General features: G+C 36.3%; 2 protein-coding genes across 2 annotated transcripts in view; both read left to right on the top strand.

The window, feature by feature from the left end:
- The window catches only part of GABRA4 (gamma-aminobutyric acid type A receptor subunit alpha4), a 218,039-nt gene extending 209,341 nt beyond the window's left edge, over positions 1–8,698 (top strand). The window contains exon 10 of the mRNA XM_077847917.1: positions 8,618–8,698. The gene's annotated coding sequence lies outside the window, so the exon portion shown is untranslated. The remainder of the gene's footprint in view (positions 1–8,617) is intronic.
- COX7B2 (cytochrome c oxidase subunit 7B2) lies at positions 8,680–9,042 on the top strand. The gene has a single exon (XM_077847918.1). It carries the CDS (start codon positions 8,680–8,682, stop codon positions 8,920–8,922), a length of 243 nt encoding a protein of 80 aa, XP_077704044.1. The 3' UTR covers positions 8,923–9,042.
- The last annotated feature ends 5,661 nt before the right edge of the window (positions 9,043–14,703 follow it).

Here is a 14,703-nt window from a genome sequence, read left to right as displayed (position 1 = left end):
CCTGAAATGTGTTCTGGAAAACACTAAAACAGAGATCCACTCCAGAAAAAACAAAAGCATGGCATGTCCAGCTTCGTTTGGAAAGCACCGTGCACCATCCTTTCAGAGAATAGACATGTCCATTAGCACAATAGAGGTTTAGAAAATACTTCAATAAAGAAGAATTTGACTTTGTTATCTGCATATTTCCCAAACTTAGATGACTTTGAAGCCCTTTTTAAAAGCGACACCTACTAACATCAAACAGAACTAGCAAAATAGGCACATCTTTTGGTGAATATTGATAATAAGGTCACTTATGATTGAAATCAGCATCAAGCTAGTAATGCTAAGAGATACATGATGTATTCCATTCGCTGGAATGGAATATTTTTCTTTTGAAGTTAAAGAATTAATTTTCACAGTCTAGTTTATACATCAAGTTTTGAGATCTCCAGTGGCGCGAGGTAGATCCTCAGAGGCTGTCATCCTTAGGTCCTGTGCCAAAGAATTGTGTTCTGGCTCTGCAAAGCTGAGGGTTAGATACAGAAATATGATGACTACAGAAATAGGAGACTGGCATATTTTGAGACCTTACTTAATTGGATGAATTGTCCAAGTTCAAGTCCTTATCATTAATCATTGGAACATTTGCAGTATTCTGTTGCAAACCTTTCCTCGTACCTGTACTAGAGTAATGTCTAAGCTACAAATCTGACCATGCAATTCACCCCTAATATCTTTCAGTGACTCCATATCAGTTTCTGGATAAAATTTTCAAAGTTTCTAGAATTTATCATAACCATGACCATCTTTTCCAAGATGAGGTTGGAGAAATTCTGTGCATTTATCCAGATGTTTTGACTTGTTGATCCACTGAAAAAGTCTCTTCTAGCAGGACGTGACTAAGCAACAATCCATGAACTCTGGAATGCAGTTAAAGAAAATCTTTTGAAAGTAACCACAGCTGCCCCTTTAATACATTGCCTAAAATAACAAGGTCACCCATTTCCAGTATTTGAAATGGATCAAAATATAAAATGAACTTGGACATCCACCTTGAGGAAATTTGGTGGGCTAATGAAAGTTTAATGGAAAACAGTAATTTTGCACAATCATGCCACTGCCTAGCAAGCAGTGTGTGTAGCATGCAGAAAAGCCTTCAACCTCTCTGTTACTGTCTTGTCCTCTTACACAACTGTCAGAAAGGGGGAAAATGAGTATAGTTGAAAGCACTAAAGGCTAAAGAAAATATAAATAGGTCCTTAACGAGTCAGTCACATTAATGTGATCAGGTCCATAGAAGGAATTGCTTGAATGAACACTGACTATTCTCAGGAAAGACTTTATTGATTACTTTTAGCATTCTATATAGGATAGATTTGGTTTATTGAGACTTTGACTGTGGGAAGAATATGAAGGAGCGTCCATACCTTATATCCCTTTACTTTTCAGGCAACGTTTGTCATTTGTGGACATCAGCTTACAAGTGTCCACTCTGTTGCTTCTCCCTCCTCGCATAACAGCTCACTACCATGCTCTACCTTTTCATTTGTTCAGGTAACATCCATTTATGTAACTTTTTAGACTTAATATAAATGGCATAAAACACAGCCTTAAGCAAATGGCTGTATCATCCATCAATTCAGTGACTCAGGAGATGATACCATTACATATGGAATAGAACCATTGTTCAGCATTTCTCCCAGCAGCATTGCTGCTTGCAGAGTTCCCATATTTCCTGTTACAGAAAGACTGAAGGCTTAAGTAATTATGATGGGAGACACTTTGCACTGTGTACACTTAATCCTTCCTTGAGCAGCATAATCTTCTGAGAAATACATAAATGAACAAAAGGCACTGCAGGTTATGTGCATTTTCATTTCAAGAAGATTGCCTTTTTTATTGTTTCTTACTGAGTGTCAATATTCTGAAGCTGTAAAAAGAAGAGTAGAAATGAAAGGAGGTGGAAATAAAGATGTTAACAATTGAGCAATGTAGTCAAGGAGCCTCAGCTTTGAGAGTATATCATTCATTATATGGCACAACACCAGTATTACTAGTACTTTTAATGTTTTTAAATGCTGGCAAATGTTTCTGTTGACAAACTTATTCCCAGGGGGTCCCTATAACTCAGGTCACTCAGGTGCTGATTTTTAAATTACCATTGTGATGAATTCAATTACTACTGTGACCTAAAAGAATAAATGGTCTTCCTAAAATGCTTTTCTCTTTAGAAAGGTCTAGAGTGTTAGGGCTGGATAGGACCTTAGAGATTATCTGATTTACTGTTCCATAAATGTGTCTGATGCAAGACTCTTCTGAGAACTTTTAAAAAAGTTCTCAGGTTTTTTAAAAGATACAGATTCTCAGGCTACTCCCCTAGATGCTTTGTTAGTTAAGTTCAACATGAATCTAGGAACCTACATTTTGTGACAAAGATTCTGGATGACTCTTAGCAGCAGGCAGGTTTGGGAAAAGCCAAATTAATCCCACTTTTTTTTTCTTATTTTATAGACGAGCAAGCAGATCCCCAGATAGATTGATTCATCAGAGTTGTGTACTGCACATTTTAACTTGAGGTTTGTTTGGAAAAAAAAAATGTTGATAGGCAATCTTTATGCAGCCTATAGCAGGTAATGGGAGAATGTACTTTCTTAGAATTTCAGTCTCTGTATTGAATAGAATAATGCCATTTAGAGGATTATGGCCGAAGTGATAGGAGACACTTTGCTTTGTATACAATAGTGGTTCTTAACCAAGGATGATTTTACTCACCAAGTGACGTCTGACAATGCCTGGAGATAGATTTTTGGTGTCACAACTAAGGGGAGAACTGTACCACTTATTGGTATGTAGTATACAGAGGCAGGGATGCTACTAAAACACGCTGCAATGAACAGAATATCCCCCTACAAGAAAGAATTATTTTGACTAAAATGTCAGTAGAGTCCAGGTTGAGGAACCTTGGTATTCACTTAATCCCTTCTTAAGCATCATCTCTCTGTGTGATTCTTACTCATAATATTTAGTCATGTTTGAGAAGTAGGACATAGTTTCTAATTTTCTCCCTAACGTTAGGTAGAAACCTGATTTATATCAAAGCTAAGCAGGATATTTATTTGTCTATGTCATGCTCTATTTAGATTGGATGAAGTTAATTTTTTTTCCTTGAGATCATACAGTAAATCATTTTAGAAACCCTCCCTCCTCCTATTCAGGTACCCCTTTCTATTCCTAAAGGAATAGAATTATGGCCGCTTTGACCTTGCTTTCTGTACCTAAATAACCCACACTCCAATTCCCTGGGGTCAGCTCAAGTAATAGTGTTGATATCTGCTGATTTTTAACAGAAATAGACAGAATTTTGGTCCAAAATAAACCAATGGTTAAGTGAATGGACTTACTCAGTTTACTTAGAGTAATTTATTTTCCACCTCAGACTGATTTTTTTCTAATTTTTCTCAATTCTAGTTTCTTTCCATCTCTTTTATCAAAACTTAATTCAGATCCTCATCATCATTTTCTTGAACCACTGAAATAAACACCTAACACTAAAATAACCTCCTACCTTTTCTGCACTTTTGCCATCTTCCTGCCCATTCTTCATGTAACAAATTATCCTTGTTAAATACTTTTTCCCCATTCCATCAGTGGTCTCTACTCTATAAGAATGTTTCTCAAACTTGGATTAAATATGGAATCTTTTTAAAGGGAAAACAAATTCCTTCATATCATTTGTACAATCTTGAATTATTTTAAAATAACTTATACATGTGTAAACATAAAACCAAATTTATCCTCTTTAATACAACTATGAATCCAAAAAAATTTCAAATGAAAAATGAACCAAACATACAACAAAGAAAATTCAAAATTATAATATTAATTCAATATGTGCCCATTAATATTGTCCAGAATCTGCAACAGTGCTTGCCATAGTTCTTTTATTTTCAGATGTCTGTACCATATAGTGAGCTGTGGCATGACTCAATTTGTCTAATTCTTTGTTTTGTTGCTGGCATGAACACATTACTTAAATATAAAAGCTGACTCTGTTCTTTTCACATTAGCCCAGGATAAATAAATGTTGTACACTAGGACAAGCAAAAAATGCAGAACGAAGATAAACGCAGGCACTAGTAATTGAAAAGCTACATCATCCAGGTCCCAATATTGTTGTCTTGTATTTCTTTATATTGTGAGAGTAAAAACACAGATCTAAGAATTCCCACTGGTAACTCACAGATAAAGGCTGTGAGTTTGAGTGCTCTTTTCTCATCAATGAGGAACACTGGTCTACTGAATTGAGTTTAAGTTCCAAAGCCAGGCATGTAAAGTCCTCACTGTGCTGCTGTTCTTTCCTCATCCCTCCAGGCTCATCAGTGGGCGTTCACTTATTACCCAGTGTTATTGAGCTCACCAGATTGTCCTGCCCGCATGCTATTTGAGCCCTCTGTGCTTCCACTTCTGCTACTTCATCTAAACCCTACATTCCCAGTTTGTTTTTTTATATCTTAACCATCCTTCAAGATCTAGCCTGCGTGTCGTTTCCTCTGAAACCATTTCTAGAACTCGAGGTAGAAATGTAACTCCTCCTGTGGACCAAGGACACCCTGTGTTCATCTCTAGCCTGTCTCTTCCCTTGTAATAGTAGCTCTGTTCATTCCCTCTCTCGAGAGTGGGCATGGTACCACTGGCACCCAGCTCAGACCCTGACATACTAGTAGTCACTAGGGTGAAACAGTTTCAGTTAAAGAGTAACCTCTGGTAACCGCATTGGGCTTTTGTTTGTTTCCAATACTGAGAATTGAATATACTTTAAGAAAAATGATAGTTGAAAAATGTACTAGATTTAAAATCTGGGAACTTGGATTCACATCTTGACCTGGCGTTTGTTCGTAGGTACAAAATGGAGATAAATAATCAGCATTGCACACCGGTTTTGCAGATGTGCAAAATTCTGGGACAATATCTGGCAAACAGGCATATATTCATTAAATATTAGTTTCCCTACTATAGTAATATATTACACTTCACTTCTTTTTATAGACTTTAGTGATTTGAAATTAATTTTGTTATCAGTGGAGCTTCAAATATGTATACTTCCTTATTGCACTTAGATTGAAGTCTAGTATTCATTATTTTCCTAAACTGAGTTTCAGCATTGCTGTATAAAATAGATGACACGATCAATTTTTTCTTTTCATCCTCATGGGATACTTCACTCTCTTTAACTATTTATATTTATTCAGAACATATTTCTTTTCTTTTATTGCCACAGGCATGAGAGAGCCTCTACTGTGTTCTTTATTACTTAGAGAAACCTGTCTTGTTCCATCTCTTTGTGGTCTGTTTTCATCAGAAAGCATCTACTTTTGAGAAGTATTTTCTTTACCTGCATTATATCACTGAATTTCTTTTTTTATGCTTTCATATGGATATTAGACCCTACTTCTTCGATTCTTTGGGTAATAAAGAGGCTTAGGTGAAATTTATCATAAAAGTAAGTTATGTGGAATTGAACAGTATGGAAAATTTCTCTAATCCATGGATTCCTAGATCTTCTTGTGTTTTATAAGCAGAAATTGATATAATGTAGATATAAAGGCAACTGAGACAGGTGTAGCTAATGCTGACAAGGAAAAAATAAAAAAAGGTGTCTAAGAGACTGCATTTTGTTTATTATAGGATGAAATGCTAACTACAAACTACAGGAATTCCTAAAAGAAAATTCTTTTTTTTTCCCGAAAAGAAAATTCTTTTTTTTCCCCTCAAAGATTTTATTTATTCATGAGACACACACAAAGAGAAAGAGAGAGAGAGAGAGAGGGAGAGAAAGAGGCAGAGACACAGACAGAGAGAGAAGCAGGGAGCCCGACGCGGAACTCGATCCCGGGTCTCGATCCCGGGTCTCCAGGATCAGGCCCTGTGCTGAAGGTGGCACTAAACCGCTGAGCCACCTGGGCAACCCCAAGAAAATTCTTAATAATGGATACTCACTGGTACAAGAAACTTTAGGCTAGATAGAAAAAAAAAAACACAGATAAGGGAATAGCCAAAAGATGAATCAGGCTACAAAGGGATGTGATTAGTGTCACTAGAGACAAAGTTAATTTCAACTTCACATTTTGAGGATAGGAGTAATGAAATGTTTTGTCATACAGTAGCAAGCATGCATAGATGACCCACAAGAAATTCCTCTTACCACAATTATTCTGTTTTTTTTTTTTTTTTTTTTTACCATCCTGTGTGCCACAAGTGGTTTTTTATTGAATTAAGCTGCACCTGTCGTACCCTGACCCTTTTCACCTTCAGCCTACTTCCTGAATTCAATTCAAATTAAAATCTTAGTGACTTTTGGTGGATAGATTCATGATTAACAGGAAAAAAAAAAAAACAAACCTTGAATATTTGAAACCTTTCTTCTAGAAAGGCATTTGGTTCTGTTTTTGTCCCTTTCATCACAGTCATGAAGACTACCACTTTACCATCTGGTAGGAAATAAAAGAGAACCTTAGGGTCTTGTTTTCTAAGTTGGGAATAAAGTCATTTGAGTTGGCAAATCTCATTGAACAGTTATAAGTTTACAAGTACTGACCTCAGGCGTTTTTGTATCCATGTTGCGTGCATTTGGACCACAGTTAACGTTATGTCATTGCTAGAGACTGAGCACTGTTCGACAGCTTGCACAAAGAAGAGAAATGGACAGAACTCCATGTGTTTCTGCTTCCAGATCTCTTGTTCAATATAACTGTTTAAAAAAATAAAATTATTAGGGCTGTTACAACCTGTACATTTGATTTCATGTTTTTTTTTTTTTTTTTTTTTTTACTTGTCCTCCATGTTCATTTTGACTGCTTTAAGGTTACCAATATCATTTATATTTTAGGTTGGTTTAAAAAACAACTTCTTTCTGTGCTTTTGTGTCAGCTACTCTGCATGCAGGGTAATATCCCTTGCTCTTGAAGACCTTGCAGTCTATTGGAAGAGAATATAATCTCTCAAGAAAATGACAAGACAAGCCACAGGCTGGGTGAAAATATTTGCAAAAGACATACATGATAAAGGACTGTTATGTAGGTTCATTGATTGTAAGAAACGTAACATTTAATTGCCTGTTACAGGAGGAGGAAGCTATACATGTGTGGAGTCAGCATGTATATGGGAAGTCTGTATTTTCCACTCACTTTCGCAGTGAATCTAAAGCTGTTCTTAAAAAATAGTCTGTTTTAAAAAATGATAAAGCCATATCATGTTAAATGCTATAAAACAGGGTTGTAAGAAGTGTAGGAGCCCAGAGAAAGGAGGTTTATTCAACCTAGGGAGATTTGGAAGGATTTCACAGAAGTAGTGATATTTAGATTAGATTTTAAAAGGCAAATAGAATTTTACCTGTAGAAAGGTGCAAGGCAGGAAATTACAGGTAAAGGAGGAGAAGGGGGATTTGAGGAAAGAGCTTAAACAAAAGGGAGGGGGGAGGAGCAGGAGGAGGAAGGAGGATGTACTCTGAATGCCTTATAATTCTGACTGAAGCCTGAGTTTATAGTAGTCCTACGTCATTGGACTTGAGGGACATGTTGTGAATTGTCATTTTGTCGGTCATACTGATGACTGAGGTCTAGGGAACAAGCCATTGGCTATTTGTGAAAAATAGAACAGATAATACTTACTAGGTGCTTACTTTTGTTGTTAGGGATTATCGCATGTAATTCTCATGTTACCTAAACCAAATTTAGCTGCCCATCAACTGAAAGATCATGACTCAAGAGACAAGTTTTGATTGGAAAGAAATTTGAACTTTATTCCGGAAGCTGGCAACCTGAGGAGAATGTGGACTCTTGTACAGAAGCCAACTCTGAGGTTTCTGCCTGGCCCAAGGATTTTTAAAGTTTTAGTGTAGTTAATTCGTCAAGGGAATGCAGCGGCCTTCAACATTTTCTTGATTCATGCAGACTCAATGATGCCAGCTATAAAAGTTCTCTCAGTGAGAGGGTGTTGTGCAAGCGGCTCTCTTTCTTGTTTCATGATGTGCTGGAGTACCCTGTTTTCTTTGCAAAAGAAGGCAAGGTCTACAGATGCACAAAGGGATGTCAGTAGAGTCATCTGTGTAACCTAAAAAAGAAAAACATTTTGGTAAAGAACTACTGGGCTAATAATCAGAAAGCCAAGGTGGCTTCAGACAGACTTGTTGGGAATCTATGGCCTGGAAAAGTTCTAGTCTTTCATTCCTCAAGGCCAATGGTCTGCAAATCTCAAAGAACATAAATTAGTTCTGTTATAGATCACAGACCTTGGGTCAGCAAGTGAATGTGCTAACTTGAAGCAAGTGTGCTAACTTGAAACTAACTTGAAGCAGGTCCCTTAAGACTAACCAGAGTGGTGTTATACACACAGAACACCCTTTGTTGCTGGGCATTACTGTCTCAGTTTGCCATTGAAGAGACTAAGGCAAGGAGAGGTTAAGTAACTGCCCGAGTTCATACAGCTAGTCAGTAGCAGAGCTGAGACTCAAATCCAGACATTATGGCATCGAAGCTTACATGACTGGTCACTCTGAGGAGTGGTGTGAATGAAACATTCTGAGGGAGGAACTGAATGCAGATCAGATGTTATTGCTCATCTTTTGTTTTTCCAGGTATCCCTGCAAGGAAATAGACTAACAGCCGCAGTTGACTGCAGTCCTGTCATACTTTCGTGATGTTTCCCTTGGCCAGAAATGCACTAAAAAGGTTCAAGATTCGAAGTATTCAACCAATTAGGTCAAGACAGAAACACAAAAAACACTCACCAGATTTCCATGACAAATATGGTGACACTGTACTAGCCAGTGGGACCGCTTTCTGTGTTGTTGCATGGGTGTATACAGCCACACAGATTGGGATAGAATGGAACCTATCTCCAGTTGGAAGAGTCACCCCACAAGAGTGGAATGATGAGTAACCATCAAAGTTACTTAATACAAAATTGTTTCAAAAGTCAAAACTTGTCATTTAAGTACTCTGCTGCTTATTAAAATATAGCATAATTGAAGAAATAAAATATATTTGAAACCTTTAAAAAGTCATTGAAAATAGTCATTATAGTGCCTAGAAGCAAGACAGTAGCAGTGGGTATGGATTATAGGATTATAGGAGATTAAGAATAATAAATATTTCAAAGTAGAATTAATAAAACATGTACTTTCTGGCTTTAATGATTTATTACTAGGTATCCCTCTGTGGGCATACACACCTTAAAATTAGTTTAATTGTTTTGGCAAGTTCTATTAAATCTTTCATTAAAACATACTTGTAATAAAAAAAAACGTATTCATAATCTGACTATTTTTCACATCCTTAATCTTTCCCACCATGTTTGAATCAACCATACTCTCGCTAGGGTTATTATAAAAACTTTCTAACCAGTTTCCCTGCTTCCCCCCAAACTTGCACCCTCTGTGCCACCACACATGTTTTTTTCAAACACAGCAACCAGAATGATCATTCTGAAACATTAGTGATACCATTCCCCTTTTCAAAACCCAACGACTCCACATTTCACTCCAGATTAAAGCCAAAGTTTTTTTTAATTTATTTTTTTATTGGTGTTCAATTTGCCGACATATAGAATAACACCCAGTGCTCATCCCGTCAAGTGCCCCCCTCAGTGCCTGTCACCAGTCACCCCCACCGTCCGCCCACCTCCCTTTCTACTACCCCTTGTTCGTTTCCCAGAGTTAGGAGTATCAGAAAGGGAGACAGAACATGAGAGATTCCTAACTCTCAGATTAAAGCCAAAGTTAAAGCCAAAGTCGTTAAAAAGGTATATAGGCCCCATAGATGCTGCATTGGTCAGTTTTACTCCTGCATCAGGACTTTTCCATTTGCTATTTTCTCTGTTTGGAATGTATTTCCTCCAAATCCTGTATGACTAATTTTATCACACTTTTCAGGGTTTTGTTCATATGTCATATTTTCAGAGGAGGCCTCTGACTACTCTTTTTAAAATTGCAGCCCCTACTTAGCTCGAGCTTTGTCCTGCTTCCTTGCTTTATTTTTCTCCATAGCAATTATCATCATCTGAAATAAGATATATTTTGTTTATTGTCTGTGTGCAAAGCTCCATAAAACCATAGTTTGGAAACTGTGTTTTTCATGACTTTGTCCCTATAGCAGGGCCTAATAGATTAGACCTTCAATAATTATTGGTTGAATTATGAATATGAGTCTGCAAATAATGAATTTGTTTACCAGTGTGGGTTTGCAATGGTTATTAGAGAGTGTATTGGTTATCTATTGCTATTTTATAAATTGCCCTAAAGTTCAGTGGCTTAAAACATTAAACATTTATTATCTCACAGTGGGCCAGAAATCTTAGTGTGACTTAGCTGGATATCTCTGGCTCAGGATATCTCACTTCTGAATTCTGGAAAAAATGCTGAAGCCTAGCTAAGCTGACACTTAGAAAGCCAAAGTAATTCACCACTTGTCAATTTGACATAAGAGAGCATCTTTCCTAATCATACCTGTATTTGAAATAAAGACAATAACAAAAATATGCTTTTACCTAATGTAATGCAACTTTCCCTCACAAAACTAGTATGCTAGTTCTATTTCTAAAAGAGGATACAACATCCCTTTCCAAACCGTGGCAGGGTGACACTGTCAACTTCCAGTTTAATGGAGCCATTGCTATGATCCCTAGTAGAAAAGACTTCTAGACCAGCAAACCCCAAATTTATAGAAATGGATATTTCTCTAGTGGAAGACTAGAGGTAATTGTGATAATACCCACTCTCATCTCTACCTATTGATTCCCAGGCCTGAAATGCCCAGCTCTGGGAAAATAGAACTATGTATTTGTTGGTCATTTAGAGCATGGAAAACATAACCTCAGCCTGGCAAGGTAGTGTTATCCAGCTGTTGCCATAACTAACACCTCTAAAAGGTTATTGCTTTATTATGTACCAAGGTACTAACAGATAAAGCATTTAGCAAGTTCATGGATGATGGTATACATAGAAAATTTGCAAGGACAGAAGGTAAATCTACATTAAGTGTCTGTTCAAGTGATAGCAAACCACTGCCCTTTCCATGATTAAAGTGGTCCAAGGAATGGTGCTCAATATTGGTGCAGTGGTGGCCTGTTCATTGGCAACAGTGTGTAGCCAGAATAGTCTTGATGAGTGCAGGTCCTCATTTTGAGTCCATACATAATCATCTCTGCTGTCATGATCACTTTGTGTCTTAGCCATTGAGAAGGATTGCTGAAGAAGAGTAACAACCACATGAATGGGTCATCTTGTTCACCAATTGTTAAGATGATACTCTGCTACTATCCTTTTATTAGTATATGGGACCTGAATATCTTCCCCCTCCATGCCTATTTAAAGAAGTATGTTCACGTAATCCATTCTCAAACTCAGTGTCACCAATTTTCCAGTAGTGTTCCTTTTAATTCCTTGATCAGCTTGTCAAACCACTAGCTGGTCCCCATGACTTGGTATAGAATTGTACTTCTGGTAATTTTCCCTTCTAAATAAAATGAGCAATTATGTGTGCTAAAGTACTGCCCACCAGGAAGATTCCCCATCTTCTTCATTACTAACTTGGAATTGTGCTGAAGCCCTCCACTTTCAATAAGGCCAACGTATTTTGCAGAACCAGATTTGAATTCTTTCTTCTTTGGTCTACTGGTAATAGGAAAGTCACCATAGGGCCATACATACCTTTATAAGTTAGTAAGTTCAAAGTGAATAAAACTTTCTTAAACATACAACTTGTAAACAGTGGAACCAAGAGTCCAGCTTTAGAACCTGTTATTTTACTTCCAAGTTACACTATTAGTCTTTTTTCAGGTTTACAGGTTGAAAGTTCTGGAAATATTCAAGCTGGAACCAGAGAAGACAGGGAGCAAATCACAGATTGTTGTGAAACCTTGGGAGTGAAAAACGTTACCAAGAGAGTATATGAGCAAGGAAATAGAGATAGGGAATGCATGTGGCATGTAATAAATATTTTAAAATGGCAGTTACTTTCTTCATTATCTTTGCCCTGAATATTTTCTGATTTGATACAGGGTCTAAAGTGTATATACATGTGTGTATGTAAGCTTCTGTGTTTGTGTATGTGTGTGTGTGTGTCTGTGTGTGTGCACGTGTGTGTGTGTAGAAAGAACATGTAGGTGTGATAGCTATAGGTATAGACCTAGGCATGTACATATATCTATATAGGTATAGAGAATATATACACATACATATATATGTATATTTTTAAGAATACAGTTATTTTAAGGAACGTATATATACAAATATATACTTAAAATTATTGTGGTATTAAAATTTGTGGCCACTTGTTCCTTATAATAAAATTTAGATAGTGAATCTTTTACTGTTTCTACCCCTTTTCACTGGATATTATATTTTGGTCATATGTAAAACATTGGAGCCAAGCCATTTTGTTCTCTGTGTGTCTTAAAACCAACTTTTGGGTACATTTATTAAATTACTAGCCACGACATAATTGTTAGTTACATTGTCTCACACACTTCTTGGAAAATTATATTATTATATATTTATCACTATGAGGAAAATATTACTTGGCAGTTATTGATTACATTTGCTTGCTGTCAGCAGAGTTTGATAACTTCATTTTGATACATATTCTCCCTTTATTTGAAAAAACTGAGTTGCCAGGGCTATATTTTGGTACTGGGCTTTAAAGCATGAATAATAAGTGAAGAATGAATAATTAAAGTTTTCCATATCTGTGTGCTGTTACAGCTGTTAAAGGATTGGATGTTTTCCTCATTTGAAATTACAGTAATGCTCTAAAGTCCGTGAGCTGGTCATGTATCTTGTTGAATAGATGTATGCCCATGATTAGCCATGGATTAGCTAAGTGACATGGAAATCAGTTTAAAATGAAGATAGAAACAGAGTTCGGATCTCTTGGCTTCTGGTCCACTGCTCCATGAGGAATTGAGGAATTCACAGACTTTCTAAGAAAAGACAACCCTGATCTTATCCCAGGTGGTGATGGGATATTTGAAAACTAAATGCAAAAAAAAAAAAAAAAAAAGAAAACTAAATGCTGTGGCTGCATGCCAACTATTGAGAAGATTGGTAAGTAAGAGGCTGGAGGATAGGTCCAAGGGGGTGATAGGTGTTTGATCAGTCTTAACTTAAGTCCATCTATTTTAAATAAGATTTGAATATGAAATCCAGTATTTACTAGTCCTTGTTTCATAGCCCAGCCTTATAGATAAGTTAGTAACGGTGACAAGTATATTAAAGAACTGCTAAATTCTGGTTTCTGTTATAAACCATGAATAAAGAGATATCTCTGTCAGTTTTCACCAATTCCTTAACTGATTTAGCAGAGGCACTGTGTGCCATCTTTAAATGTGTGATCCAAGAAAAGTGGAGATTGCAAGCCAGTTATTAGTACCCATTGTTAAAACATTGCAACAATGAATTCACCCCTTTTAAGAGAAGTTTCTGCTAATTTTGGAAATTGTTTAAATATCATAATAGTTCCTCATTTGTTACCAATATAGAAAAGTGCAGAGATGTACAACATGCATCTTCGTTTTGCAGTAACAGCAGTTGCTTTCCTGGAGGGGGAACGACATTAATTTGAGCAGTATCTCTTATTTTCCAATAACCTTTTACATTACAAAAAAAAAAAAAATCTGCAACTTCATTTTCTTCCCCTATCTGGAAACCATAGAAACCAATGTGAAATTATAGCTAAGAAGCTCGTCACTAGGCTATCTCAAGCTGATCTCCATGGAAACATTTCACATTTTCTTGAAATGAAAGATCTTCCAATCAGGCACACAGCCGTAACTGATGGATGTCTGACAAATATAACAACAACAACAACAACAACAACAACAGAGAAGTATATGGATATTTTATTAGATAATACATGCAGGAGAGTTTTAAAACCACTTCATAAATGAGAACATTTAAATGGTAAGTATGATGCCAACTATAGAAATAAACATACAGCTTTGAAAACAATGTCCTGTCACTCTTTGTAAATGTTGTTCTTTCTAGATTTTTGCATTAAAGACAACTTCCTAAAATAGTATGGACTTTGAATTCAGAAAGATCTATATTCAGAATCTAGTTCTGCCCCTTAGCTATCTGGATCATTGCTCCCATTTTCTTATTTAAAATTGAGGGAAATAATACCTGATTTACAGATTCTTCGCAGATTAAATGGAATTAAATGCTTAATAAGCATTTGTAAATTTTTATCTAGTAAAATGAATGAGTGATGGAAGTGTTATGGAGGAGGAAGATTTTAGCCCTTTAGTAAATGGTTAAGGGATAGCATTGTTTTATATGATAGATACTAAATATTAATGCCATGTTTCCTAATATAAAAAGCTCTGTTGTTTAACTGTGATAATGCAAAGGCTAGCTCTGGTTCAAAACTTGGATAATTTCCAAAAATTCTTTTTTTGAGACTGTTGTTTGGAGTTTGGGTCACGTGAACAGGGTGTTCCTGTTGTAGGAATGAGCTCTAAAATAAGCCTGTAAAGAAAAAATACTATTTTCAAAATTAAATTACAAAATTGTAAAATCTTAAATTACATAATCAAAATTAATTACAAAATAATTCATTATAAAACTCAGTATTCATTTAATCTTTTCTGTTATAAATAGAATGTGATACACATTTACCAAGGTGTGTGCAGGACCCATATAATTGTGCAGTCCAGGACAGAGTG

The sequence above is a fragment of the Canis aureus genome, chromosome 14, assembly GCF_053574225.1.
Source record: "Canis aureus isolate CA01 chromosome 14, VMU_Caureus_v.1.0, whole genome shotgun sequence".
Lineage (NCBI taxonomy): Eukaryota > Metazoa > Chordata > Mammalia > Carnivora > Canidae > Canis > Canis aureus.
Note: the sequence above shows the minus strand (reverse complement) of the source record. Positions and strands in the feature narration are given on the sequence as shown.